Source organism: Cetorhinus maximus, chromosome 3, assembly GCF_964194155.1.
Source record: "Cetorhinus maximus chromosome 3, sCetMax3.hap1.1, whole genome shotgun sequence".
In the NCBI taxonomy this organism is placed as follows: Eukaryota; Metazoa; Chordata; class Chondrichthyes; order Lamniformes; family Cetorhinidae; genus Cetorhinus; species Cetorhinus maximus.
The window spans coordinates 14,344,396-14,358,558 of record NC_135881.1 but is presented as its reverse complement, the minus strand read 5'-3'; the positions used below and the strand labels follow the sequence as shown (position 1 = coordinate 14,358,558).

Genomic DNA, 14,163 nt, shown 5'->3' with positions numbered 1-14,163 from the left:
CCTGACAGAGAATTACATCACTGGAATTTTACTCTTGTTGACCAAAAAAAATTGGCCGATTTTAATAAGTATTTTAATTGAAAATATCGAACATATAATATGAATACCGTATCGAATTATATTCCTGAACAAACATCTACTGGCACAGATTCACTGGCCATTCTTATAATTAATTAATCCTATATTTTAAAATATGCAAATGAGCTATGTAAAGGCTAGTTCTTTAAGATGATGTGATTCGGTACTGTGCTGAAATCTAAAGTTAGTCATTGAGTCAAGCCGAAGAATACCATCGCTGGTGTTTGAGTTAAAGTATATTTTAATTGTTTTATTCGGTGATAACCACTGTTGCGGCATTAATCTAAAACCTGGGTGTTTGGAAAGATGGAAACGGCATTCATTACTCAAGGGACGAAGGTACCTTGACAAATAAATAATGGGAGCAATTATCTTAGCAACGAATTTGCCTTCACTCAAGCCCACAGCTATTGTTTGCCTTCGACTAAACAAGAAATCTTAATTCTTAACCACTTTTCCTGACAGCAGTGTTGCTTTATGGATGCACTGAGAGGTTCTGTGACGTTCCCAATCATGGTGAATACTTGGCCGACGAATCCAGATTGTGCTGAAGAGAAGTGACAAATAGGAGTGCCTGAAAAAGTAGCTGGCAGCGAAGTGATCACTCGAGAGAAATGTGATGCATGTCACGTTCACAAACTCAAGCCTTCTGTAAAGCCTGTGTCATACTTTGGGGCCCTGCTGTTCACATTGTCATCATCGTGGAGAGGCTTAGACCATAAGACATGGGATCAGAAATTAGGCCATTCGGCCCATCGAGCCTGCTCCGCCATTCAATCATGGCTGATAAGTTTCTCAACCCCGTTCTCCCGCCTTCTCCCCGTAACCTTTGATCCCTTTACCAATCAAGAACCTATCTATCTCAGTCTTAAATAAACTCAATGACCTGGCCTCTACAGCCTTCTGTAAGGAAATGCGAGCCTTCTAGAAATGAAGACATGTTCTTTTATCCACTGAGAGTGGGAGATTGCACATACCTTGGGACTAATTTGGAAAGGTACTGTTGTATATTGGTTATGTTACTGGGCTAGTAACCCATAGACCTGGATAAATTCAATTACATTTCAATGTTATTGTCCATACGGAAATTCATTTCAGGTACGTTGCTCGCTCATTTAAAGAAAACTACATATAAAAGAATGACAACTAAATAAAATTTTTAAAACCCTAATGCTCTAGGAGCCCAAGTTCAACCTCCATCGCAGCAGCTGGTGAATTTAAATTTAATTAGTTCATTAAAATTTGGAATTCAAAAGTTAGTATCAGTAACCATGAAACTACTGGGTAGTCTTTTTATTTAAAAAAAACCCCATCTGGTTCATTAATGTTGTTAAGGATGGCAAATTTCCTTCCCTGACATAGTCTGGTCTGCATGTGACTCCAGACTCTCAGCAATATGGTTGATGCCCTCTGAAATGGCCTAGAAAGCTGCATTCAAAGTGACTCTCCATGGGATGGGCAATGAATGCTGGCCTTACCAGAGATGCCTACATCCTATGAATAAACAAATAAAAACTGATATATCAGGGATTGTGTTAGGTACCCTGTTGGCTGAAACAAATGGGGCTGTGGGGTGATTTGATGAAGTTTAAGATGATGTTGGAGAGGGGCAGTGTAGATAGTGAACAGACTTGTGAGCATTTAGACACAAGGCTAAGCACAAGAAATTTAGGATGGAGTAGAGGAGAAACTTTTTGATGCAGAGTGTTATCAGACAATTGAATGTGCTATAAAAGTTAGTTTCTGGTCAATGGTAAATCATTGAACTGGACGAGCCATATAAATATTGTGGCTACAAGAGCAGCTCAGAGGCTAGGAATTCTGCAGAGAGTAACTCATCTCCTGACTCCCCAAAGCCTGTCCACCATCTACAAGGCACAAGTCAGGAGTGTGATGGAATACTCCCCACTTGCCTGGATGAATGCAGCTCCCACAACACTCAAGAAGCTTGACACCATCCAGGACAAAGCAGCCCATTTGATTGGCATCCCTTCCACAAACATTCACCCCCTCCACCACCGACGCACAGTGGCAACAGTGTGTACCAGCTACAAGATGCACTGCAGCAATTCACTGAGGCTCCTTTGACAGAACCTTCAAATCCCGAGACCTCTACCACCTAGAAGGACAAGGGCAGCAGATGCATGAGATCATCACCTACAAGTTCTCCTTCAAGCTACCCACGATCCTGCCAGTTAGTGGGGACACCGGCCAGGGGAATGGCTAATTATTCTAATGTTGAGGCCCTGAGATCAAGCTTTTGAAGGAAATGTTTAATTTCTTGATGTTGCTGACTGGGGATGTCCACAATCGCAGATGACTTTTTAGCGTGCAATTCAAAAAGTCTCCATATCCACAGATACAATAAAGTAACTTCATCCATCAGGAAGGCAAATACTGGAGTTAGATCTAATAACTGCCTGAGTTCCTCAGTGTCCCAGGCCCAAACATCTTCAGCTGCTTCATCAATGACCTTCCTTCCGTCATAAGGTCAGAAGTGAGGATGTTCGCTGATGATTGCACATGTGCAGTCGTCAGCGAACATGTGCAATTTTTAAAAATTCATTCACAGGATGTGGGCTTCGCTTACCAGGCCAGCATTTATTGCCCATCCCTAGTTGCCCTTGAGAAGGTGGTGGTGAGCTGCCCTCTTGAACCGCTGCAGCCCATGTGGTGTAGGTACACCCACAGTGCTGTTAGGAAGGGAGTTCCAGGATTTTGACCCAGCAACAGTGAAGGAACAGCAACAGTTGTGAATGCTTCAGTCTTATCTTTTGCACTGCTGTGCTGGGCTCCTCCATCGTTGACGATAGGGATATTTATGGAGCCATCTGCTCCAGCGAGCTGTTTAATTGTCCACCACCATTCACGACTGGATGTGGCAGGACTGCAGAGCTTAGATCTGATCCGTCGGTTGTGGAATCGCTTAGATCTGTCTATCACTTGCTGCTTATGCTGTTTGGCACACAAGTAGTCCTGTTTTATAGATTCACCAGGTTGACACCTCATTTTTAGGTATGCCTGGTGCTGCTCCTGGCATGCCCCCCTGCACTCTTCATTGAACCAGTGTTGATCCCCTGGCTTGATGGTAATGGTAGGGTAGGAGATATGCTGGGCCATGAGGTTACAGATTGTGTTTGAATACAATTCTGCTGCTGCTGATGGCCCACAGCGCCTCATGGATGCCCAGTCTTGAGTTGCTAGATCTGTTTGAAATCTATCCCATTTAGCACGGTGGTAGTGCCACACAATGCGATGGAGGGTATCCTCACTGTGAAGGCGGGACTTTGTCTCTACAATGACTGTGTGCAGTGGTCACTCCTACCGAGTTCAGCACCATTTGCAACTCCTCAGATACTAGGTGCCCACATGCAGCAAGACCTGGACAACATTCAGGCTTCGGCTGATCAGTGGCAAGTAACATTTGTGTTACACAAGTGCCAGGCAATGACCATCTCCATCAAGAAGGAATCTAGCCATCTCCCCTTAATATTCAACAGAATTACCATCGTTGAATCCCTCACTGTCAACATCCTTGGCCTGAAACTGAACTGGACTAGCCATATAAATGCTGTAGCTACAAAAGCAGGTCAGAGGCTTTGTAGGTGTTAGTGAGTAACTTTCTCTTGACTCTGCAATCCTTTCCACCATCTACAAGGCACAAGTCAGGAGTGTGATGGAATACTCCCCATTTGCCTGGATGAGTGCAGCTCCAACAACACTCAAAGTTCGCCACCATCCAGAACAAAGCAGCCCACTTGATCATCACCCTGCCCATCACCTTAAACATTCATTCCATCTATGAATAGTGCATTGTTGCAGCCCTGTGTACCATATACAAGACACACTGCAGCAACTTGCCAAGGCTCCTTCAACAGGACCTTCCAAACCCACGACTACGACCACCCTAGTAGGACAAGGGCAGCAGACACATGGGAACACCACCACCTGGAAATTGCCCTCCAAGCCACATGCTGACTTGGAAATTATATCACCATTCCCATACTGTCGCTGGGTCAAAATCCTGGATCTCCCTCCCTAACAGCACTGTGGATATACCTACACCACATGGACTGCAGCAGCTCAAGAAGGTGGCTCACCATCACCTTCTCGAGGGTAATTCACTTGGCAGCTACACTTGTGTCCCGTGAATGAATTTTTAATAATGTTGGTAGATTTGATGATCTTTGACCAATTCTTTGACCTTATTTGAAGGCACTAGCCGTGGGGCTTCTGTCCGATTATCCCATTGGCGGCCCCCTATGTTTTGACTTGGCATCGTGTGTGGAGTTAGGATTCTTTGTCCTTTGCCTGCCTGATCTTTCTCCGCAGAGAGATATTACACGAGGATTGCTGTGGTGCATCTTTCAGCAAGACCAGGCTATGGGCCAATGGGTCAGTTAGTTGGCTGAGATGTGATACAGAGCTAAATATGATTCTGTCTGGTTCTGAACCTAGATGGAAGTGTGGATGTCTTGACGAGCTGATGGAATGCAAATAAGGTTGCAAATTCCAGCATGAGGTCACACCAGTTGTGCTGCAAAGGCTGCACTTAATGCTCCTTTAAAGGTGCCTCAGTGGAGTAGTGGGGGGGTGGGGGAAGCTGCTTGGAGTGTGTGTGTACACAAGCCTACAATTCACTCCTGGCAATACTAAGCAACAGAAATTTAATGAAGTCATATGTCAGACCTCCTCTCACTGTTTCAGCACAGATGTTAACCTGTTTATTTAAAATGGCTTAACCCACCATTAAAATAATGGTCAGAGGAATCCCAACAGGGAACAAACGCTTAATGCATTCTATCATTGCCAGCGCTAATTCAAGGACTGCAAATTAGATTTAAAAAGCAGAGTGCCAGAGAGTGAAAACCTGTGGTGGTATGTGTTGCTTTCAATCATGCTCTAGTTTATGATTCCTTTTCTTTCTTTCTTTCCTCCCTCCCTCACCCCAGTTGTGTTCTTCCTTTCCCGGAGCCAGTGATCTGCAGACATGGGTCTTAAGACTGCGTTACCCAAGGTGGAACTGTGCCTTTACGCCCTGGTGTTATCCCTGGCCATTCTGTGGGCAGCAAGCTGGGTCTGTGAAGCTTCGACAGGTAACAGGGAGAAGGCTGATCGATCAACACTCATTTATCATTTCTCCTGCTTCTCCCTCTTCCCCCACCAACCTCCCCCTCTGCTCAAAGTGACTATTTCCATGTGCCTTAATAGTTTAGTCCCAGGAATAGAAGGGTATGTGGATATGAAAGAGGCAGGTGTGGAGCACAAACATTGGCATCGATTGGACCAAACAACATGTTTCTGTACTGTTAACGCTGTGTAAAGTTGCAGAGGGAGCTAATAGGAATTGGATAGTGCCAGCAAACCTTCGTGAGTCCCTTACAAAGCCTCTCCAAGTCGTGTCACTGAAACTCCGTATCCAAAACATAGGAACAGAATTAGACCATTTGGACATTGAGCCATTCCACCATTCAATTAGCTCGGGCTGACCTGTACCTCAACTCGAAATTCAAGCACAGTTGACCATTAATTTTATAATACCAATTCTTCTCATTTTTCCTCTCCACCTCCCTTGCCTGACACCCTGCAATTGAGGAGGTGGGCGGATGGTCTCCCAGCTCACTGCCAGTGTAGGGACTGCTCATTGGTAACTGCTCCCTCCAATTTTCTCTTCTCCAATCTCCTCCTCTAGAGGCTGCCGCATCCGCTCGGGCATCCGTCTGGTCAATGTTGCTCAGATTGGACACTTAGCAAAGTGGGACTCGAAACCTACAGTTTCAACAAGACTTCCCCCCACCCCTCCTTCCAGGGGTGAAATTGTCATTCTGCCTTGCACTTCTCCCTGACTATACGCCCCTGTGACATTCGATATTTTTTTAAAAAAGAAAGACATGCATTTATTCTGTAACTCTGTTGCTTCACGCTCTGACAACTCTCTCTCTCCCTGCAACCGAATTTGGTGCAATGACGTAGTGGTATTGTCACTGGACTAGTAATCCAGAGGCCCACGACCCAGGCTAATGCTCTGGGGACATGGATCCAAATCCCACCACAGGGCAGCTGGTGGAATTTAAACTTGTTTTAATTCCTTCATGGGATGTGGGTATCACCAGCAGGGCCAGCATTTGTTGCCCATCCATAATTGCTCTTGAACTGAGTGGCTTGCCAGGTCATTAAAGCGGACAGTTAGGAGTCAACCACAAAATTCTGTGGGTCTGGAGTCACATGTAGGCCAAACCAGGTAAGGAAGGCAGATTTCCTTCCCATTAGTGAACCAGATGGGTTTTTAGCAACAATCAATGCTGTTGTCATGGTCACCATTACTGAGACTAGCTTTATATTCCAGATTCATATTAATTAAATCCCACCATGGTAACTGGTGGAATTTAAATTCGGTTAATAAATCTGGAATTGAAAGATAGTCTCAGTAATGGTGACATGAAGCTGTTATCACAGAATCACACAGCGCAGAAGAGGCCCTTCGGCCCATCGAGTCTGCGCCTACACGTGAGAAAACACAATTGTCACACAAACCTATCTGGTTCACTAATGTCTTTTTTAAGTAAGGAAATCTGCTGTCTTTACCCGGTCTGGCCTACATGTGACTCCGGAGCCGCAGCAATGTGGCTGACTCTTAAATGCCCTCTGAAATGATCTAGCAAGCCACTCAGTTTAAGGGCAATTAGGGATGGGTAACAAATGCTGACCTTGCCTGCGATGCCCACATCCATGAAAAAATAAAGCAAAAAAAAAAAATCCAATTCTTTTTTAATTCTTTCCTCAGCCTCCTAGTGAAAGTTTGAACTCCTTCAGTGCTGATGTTTATTGTTGGTAACAAAAACAAAACCTCCTTTTTGATCTGTCCAACTCCAATAGGAATGGTCACAAGTCTCTTCCTCATGTCCACAGTTTCCCATCGCCTGTAACCATACTATCCTCAGTGGCTTTGTTGCCAATCCTTGACTTGTCTTTGACATCAGGGTTATCATTTGGGTAAATTACATTTCCTGGCCCTGAACGTTCTCGCTCTTGTAACCATTTCTCACCTCTTTTGTTCTGTTTCTCGAATCTGGTAGCTTGTGGATGACCCGCACTCAGCTGGAATCCACTGTGTGTCCTCTACTGCTGCAGTCTTAAAAAGAGCACGTCTCACTCGTGCCAGACCTACTCTGGGTTGTCAACACATTTAGAAGATATTTCAGGAGCTTTTATGTGATGACTCCACCCATGGGCACATGAGCCTGCCGGGCCTGGACTCTGACGGTCTGTACGACGTGTTCCCAGTGAGCTCGCTGTCTGGGCTGAGCTGAGGAGAGGAGGCTTGTAGGACCGGGACAGAGATGGAGATCAGACACCAGCAGGAGCATCTTAGCTGTTGTGCTACTGGCGTGTCTGGGGGAAGGAGAACATGTGCGTGTGCGGTAGAGGGTTGCTTCATTACCTATTGGGGGCAGTTAGGCAGAACGTTTCTTCTGAAGAGTAGGTGCCTGCAGGCCATTTGTTCCCTCCAATCCCTTCCACTATTCAATTAGATTGCAGCTGATCTACACTTTGGTTAAGGCAACAGTGAGACACACAGATTTTAAACAGACCCAGGCAAAGTAACACACACTAACCTGAAACAGTCAGATTCAAAGTGAGTTTTCTTAACTTCAGTTCTTTGTAGACGGCAGCTCGAGGCTTAGACGCTGGAGGCTTTTCACACTTGTTAGATCTTAGAGTGCCTGACCTTACACACAGCCTTCCCTCCTTTATACATATTTTCCCCTTTGAATGCAAACTCCCATTGTTTCGCTGTCTTCGGACTTTACCTCTCTAATAATAAAAAATCTATTATAGTACCAATTCTACTAGCAATCTTCGGGAAAAATAAACACCTTGTCTCTTAACTTCTGGCTAGGTGAAACATTTCACGCCCTCTTTTGAATTCTAGCTGGACTGATTTATTTAAAAATTCAAATGTTCCCTTTACACCTATAAAAACCTACTTAACATTTCAAATGTAGCTTATCTTCTGGTACATCAAAACCTTCAGCTGCCTTTGATTCATTTAAGTCAGTCATACACACACACACACACACAGACAAACATAGACCCATAAACACAGGCCCCACTATTACTCTACAATAAATTCAAATAACATTAGGAAAATTATTATACCTTCCTGACAATGTTGCCAAGTTCAACTGAACTGGCATCCACAGCCTTTTAGGTGAATATTGCTGAAAAGAGAGACATGTGTTCAAAGGTTTTCATGTTGCACTCATCAGGACAAATGCAAGAATGCCAAATTTCAAACAAGCACAACAATTTATACTGCAGGAGGAAAGGATGCTGATTGGTTGGCAAGTTGACTCTGGCTGATGGGTTACCGTGGAGAAAGCAACAGGGAACTATTGGTTCCTTAAGCTCCTGGGTAGTTCAAAAAAGACACGCGGCTTGAACATATTCCTTTTGTTTGCAGAGAACGGGCCCCTGCGTATGAATGTGTGTCACTTGAATGTAAATGAGCCACATCACAAGCTCGACTGATTATCCTCAATTGGTTGTTGGCGTAGTTATTAACGCACTCAGGGCTGTTCAGTAAGTGCTGCCCAATCGCTGAATCACATCTAACAGTAGAACTTTTTAGGTGAGCAATTTGGCAAAGCTCCTGATTGACTGGACAGTACATGGTCCGGGGAAGGAACTGCTTGGCAGTGTGATTGGCTTTTTTTTTAATAATTGCCCCAGGCTGTCTCCTCTTATAAATCAGCAGCTCAAAGTTGCATTTACCTGTGGCACTTGCAGTTGGAACTGTGTTTACGTGAAATTATAGTGTTCCCAAGGGATTCATCACCTCACACTAATTTTAGTACGCTAGCTAATACAGACAATTTATGTTGCAATGGGAGAACTAAAATAAGACAATTGCACTAAACTATGCTGCAAAAATAACATCCAGAGGAATTCAGATCCCAAAGTGTTTTAACAAGTTCCTGAAACATTTGTGAACAAGTGTTCTGGCCTAGTAGAACATCTCTCAAATCTTGTGTGCCCTTTTTGTTACAACTCCTGTAGAGACTGAAAACTTTGAAAAAGAGATTTGAAATCCCAATGATGATCTCGAAGGATCACGCGTGATTTTGTGTTTGTAGAATGTTACAGCAACAAGCATACTAAAAGCAAACCTTTCAAACCCACGACTTCCACCATCTAGAAGGACAAGGGCAGCAGATAGATGGGAACACCACCACCTGGAAGTTCCCCTTTAAGCCACCCACCATCCTGACTTGGAAATATATCGCCGTTCCTTCACTGTCACTGGGTCAGAATCCTGGAACTCCCCTCCCTAACAGCACTGTGGGTGTACCTACACCACAGGGACTGCAGCGGCTCAAGAAGGCAGCTCGCCACCACCTTCTCAAGGGCAATTAGGGACGGGCAATAAATGCTGGCTCAGCCAGCGACGCCCACATGAATTTTTAAAAATTGAATAAATGTTACTTAGTAGGCAACTAATACACTAAACGAAGCAAATGATGTTCTCCCTTAACTTCCTAACACAATTGGAAAAACCCCATGCCGTGTTTTATGTCACGTCACATTCTCCGTAGAATTGTAGTCTTTGCAGGAACCTGTCCAACGTCACTCCCGGCTTCCAGCAGGCTCACTTCACCATGTTTCACTGAGTCATAACGTCCAGTGTCCATTGAAAGTCATTTCCCTTTGGTCTCCTGAGAATACCCAAGCAGACTCCACCTCCCAACCACACCAGGACAAACTTTCCAGTTTCCTTAAAATTCCACCCGTCAACCAGAAAATGTGCTCCCACCCCAATTCTGCCTGGTGGCTAACAGAGAACAAACCTTTTCCCCTGTTGTTTGCAACCTCTTGTGTGTCTGCCTGTCTCTCCCCTCTCCCCTCAGTATGTCTGCAAACAGCAAGTACAGCTGCCCTTTTCCTTTTGGGTTCAGGTGTGAAAGTTGGCCCTTGGGTTTCAATAGGACTCTACCTGGGCCCCTCATTGGCGACCAGATCACATCGGCTTATTGCTGAGTAGACTAGTAGGAGGTCACATGCTCCATTTCACCTTGAATTAAAAGTGACGGTTTAAAACCTAACCATCTCATAAAACCTCTCGTTCATAACAGACTATAATTGAGGAGGGTGAACATCAGATGAAGGATATTGGGAAGTGGTGTTTGTGAAATCCCAAGCTTGGATTTTAACAGTCTGAGGGGGGTGGGAAGGGAAATGGAGGTGAAGACTTCCAGAGTTTGGAGGGAGGGAAGGATGGAGTCTGAGTGGACAATGGTGCAAGAAGAATCAGTAAAGCGAGTGTGTGGGGAACTGAAGGAGAGCACATAGAACAGGGCGGTGCAGAGAGGGACAGCCCATAGGATAGGTGAGGGAGGAGGGGGCAGAGAGGGACAGCCCATAGGATAGGTGAGGGAGGGTGGGCAGGGAGGGAGAGCCTGTAGGACAGGTGGGGGAGGGGGGCAGGGAGGGAGAGCCTGTAGGACAGGTGAGGGAGGGGGGCAGGGAGGGAGAGCCCATAGGATAGGTGAGAGAGGGTGGGCAGGGAGGGAGAGCCTGTAGGACAGGTGGGGGAGGGGGGCAGGGAGGGAGAGCCTGTAGGACAGGTGGGGGAGGGGGGCAGGGAGGGAGAGCCTGTAGGACAGGTGGGGGAGAGGGGGCAAGGAGGGAGAGCCTGTAGGACAGGTGGGGGAGGGGGGCAGGGAGGGAGAGCCTGTAGGACAGGTGGGGGAGGGGGGCAGGGAGGGAGAGCCTGTAGGACAGGTGGGGGAGGTGGGCAGGGAGGGAGAGCCTGTAGGACAGGTGGGGGAGAGGGGGCAAGGAGGGAGAGCCTGTAGGACAGGTGGGGGAGAGGGGGCAAGGAGGGAGAGCCTGTAGGACAGGTGGGGGAGAGGGGGCAAGGAGGGAGAGCCTGTAGGACAGGTGAGGGAGGATGATACAGGGAGGGAGAGCCTGTAGGACAGGTGGGGGAGAGGGGGCAAGGAGGGAGAGCCTGTAGGACAGGTGAGGGAGGATGATACAGGGAGGGAGAGCCTGTAGGACAGGTGGGGGAGAGGGGGCAAGGAGGGAGAGCCTGTAGGACAGGTGAGGGAGGATGATACAGGGAGGGAGAGCCTGTAGGACAGGTGGGGGAGAGGGGGCAAGGAGGGAGAGCCTGTAGGACAGGTGAGGGAGGGGGGCAGGGAGGGAGAGCCTGTAGGACAGGTGAGGGAGGGGGGCAGGGAGGGAGAGCCTGTAGGATGGGGAGCAGGAAGGGATGGGTGGGGCGGGGGGAGCAGGGAAGGTGAGCATGTAGGACGGTGGGGAGGGAGATGGGAGGGGCAGCCCATAGGACAGGGGGGGCAGAGAGGGGGGGGCCCGTAGGACAGGGGGGCACTGAGGGGGAGCCTGTAGGGTGGGGAGGGGGCAGTGAGGGGGCGGGGAGGGAGAGCCTGTGGGGTGGGGAGGGGGCAGTGAGGGGGGAGCCTGTGGGGTGGGGAGGGGGGTGGGGAGGGTGCGGGGAGGGGGCGGTGAGGGGGAGTCTGTGGGACAGGGAGGCGGATTGTGGGGCATTGAGGGAGAGTCTGTAGTGTGGGGAGGGGGTGGGGAGGGGGGGCGAGGGAGAGCCTGTGGGACAGGGAGGCGGATTGTGGGGCAGTGAGGGAGAGCTCACCACTGTCATGCAGTGAGAGAGATCAGGGCCGGCCTGCGTTTTCTCCCGAATGAACCGAACCCAGGCTTGTCTCTGGGAAGCGTTAACCCTTTGAAGAAAAGTTTTCTTTCCCGCTTGTGTTTGTTTTCCACCCTGAGTTTTATTTTTGTCCTCCCGCAGAGAACATGAACCGGCAGAGCTTTCAGCAGAGTGTCAGACAAGGCTGGGCGTACATTGGGCGGAAAATGGTAAGTGCCAATTGAAGGGATTTGTTTCCACTGCCTCGCTGGCTGATCCAGAGCATTGGGTCATCTCAAAGCTCGAATTGAAAAAGGATCCACTGACCATCGACCTGAGAAAGGGTCTTAAAGGAAGAGAGATGTAGCAAGTGGGAGAGGTTTGTGTGGGGGGAGGGGGTTGTTCCAGAGCTTAGGGCCCAGCAACTAAAGGTGGAGTGATTAAAACGAAGGATGCGCAAGAGGCCGGAATTACAGGGGCGCAGAGATCTCGGAGGATCGTGGGGCTGGTGGAGAGTAGGGATAGGGAGGGAGCGAGGCTATGGAGGAGCAGGGGAGAAACCAGAGAAGGGAAACTAATTTTTGTAAAAATAGAAAAGCCTGCATTGAAAATAGTCCTAAATCCTCTGCAACAGCACTCGTTTTTCAGAATCCTTTTGTACATGTGGGGTAGTGGGGAAAAATGGCGTAGAGCTAAATGAACGGCCATGATCTGTTTGAAATGGTGGAGCGGGCTTGATGGACTGAATGGCCTACGCCTGCTCCTGCTCCACTCACCCATGTTCCTATTCTCAGTTGGATTTTGTAGAATTGCACTCACAGCTAAAACTAGCCTCTGTTAAATGTTTATACCCGGCTTCCAATGAGATGCTGGAAGCTAAACAAAAAGTAACACAGAGTGCGGTTTTTAAGGATAAGATATTTGGCTCTGCTCCAAAATGTGATCGCTGCTTATACAGCCCTGTGATTGTTTCCCTTAACATCCTGTCATGGACAGCTGCTAATTCTCCCATTTGATACTTCGTTGTGCTCCTTCTCTCTCTCTCACTCTCATTATCTCAATTCATTTTTAATAACATCAGTTACAGTTAATGTACATTTAAACTATCTTATTTCGGGCCATTCCTGAATACAAAGCTTGCCGTCATGATTTTTTAAAATCTCACTCTGGTGCTGACCTTTCCCTTTGCTGTATCAATGTTTCCCATTTGAGTTTTGCAATGTCAGCTGTCACAACGGTGGACCATCTACATGGTGCACTGCAGAAACTCACCAAGGCACCTTCCTTAGGCAGCACCTTCCAAACCCACAACTGCAACTGCTAACATTTAGAAGGACAAGGGCAGCAGATAGATGGGAACATCACCACCTGGAAGTTCCCCTCCAAGCCACTCACCATCCTGACTTGGAAATATATCGCCGTTCCTTCACTGTCGCTGGGTCAAAATCCTGGAACTCCCTCCCTAACAGCACAGTGGGTGCACCTACACCACATGGGCTGCAGCGGTTCAAGAAGGCAGCTCATCACCACCTTCTCGAGGGCAATTAGGGATGGGCAATAAATCTGGCCCAGCCAGTGAAGCCCACATTCCATGAATGTATCATTTAAAAAAAAAAATCAAAGTAGTTGCAAGCACTGGCCAGTAGACGGTGGTGCAGAACAAGTTGCTGAAGTCTCTCTTACAACTCCGCAGCTATCTTTAATCACTACTCAGTCATGGAACTAAGTAGGAAAGTCTCCTGTTCAGTCTATAGCCTGTGCTGGGTTACGTGACTATCGGAGCTGAGGCTCTAACATTGCAACACCCCTGGGATAGAGAAAGAGAATCATCCAGGCTGTTTCATTCCTATATAAGTGAGGACAATGTGGCTCTGTGTGACTGAGACACCCATCAACACCCACCATCTGATCTTTTATCTTTGTTAATTTGTGGGAGGATGAGGGCATTGCTGGCAAGGTCAGTATTTGTTGCCTGTCTGTAATTGCTCTTGAGAAGGTAGTGGTGTTGAGCAGGCCGCCTTAAATGGCTGCAGTCCACCTGGTGTATTTTTTTATTCTTTCATGGGTTAGCGGTGTCGCTGGCAAGGCCAGTGTTTGTTGCTCATCCCTAATGGCCCTTGAACTGAGAGGCTTGCTAGACCATTTCAGAGGGCAGTTAAGAGTCAACTGCATTGCTGTGGGGTCTGGAGTCACATGTAGACCAGACCGGGTAAGGGCATGAGTGAACCAGATGGGTTTTTACGACAATCAGTGATACATTCACAGTTGCCATGACTGAGACTAGCTTTCAATTCCAGATTTTATTCATAGAAATTAAATTCCACCAGCTGCCATGTGAACTAGTGTCTACAGGGCATTAGCCTGGGCCTCTGGACTACCAGGCTACTGATGTTACCACAATGCCACCATGTCCCCAC

General features: G+C 47.3%; 1 protein-coding gene across 5 annotated transcripts in view; it reads left to right on the top strand.

The window, feature by feature from the left end:
- hhatlb (hedgehog acyltransferase like, b) overlaps nucleotides 1-14,163 on the top strand; it is an 85,473-nt gene that overhangs the window by 17,577 nt on the left and 53,733 nt on the right. For 3 of the 5 annotated variants that reach the window (XM_078536637.1, XM_078536630.1, XM_078536650.1), the window contains exons 2-3: nucleotides 5,031-5,174; nucleotides 11,909-11,976. In XM_078536637.1, coding sequence (XP_078392763.1) covers nucleotides 5,069-5,174; nucleotides 11,909-11,976 — 174 coding nt within the window. In that variant the 5' untranslated portion in view covers nucleotides 5,031-5,068. The remainder of the gene's footprint in view (nucleotides 1-5,030; nucleotides 5,175-11,908; nucleotides 11,977-14,163) is intronic. The other 2 variants (XM_078536644.1, XM_078536649.1) reach the window with 1 other exon arrangement.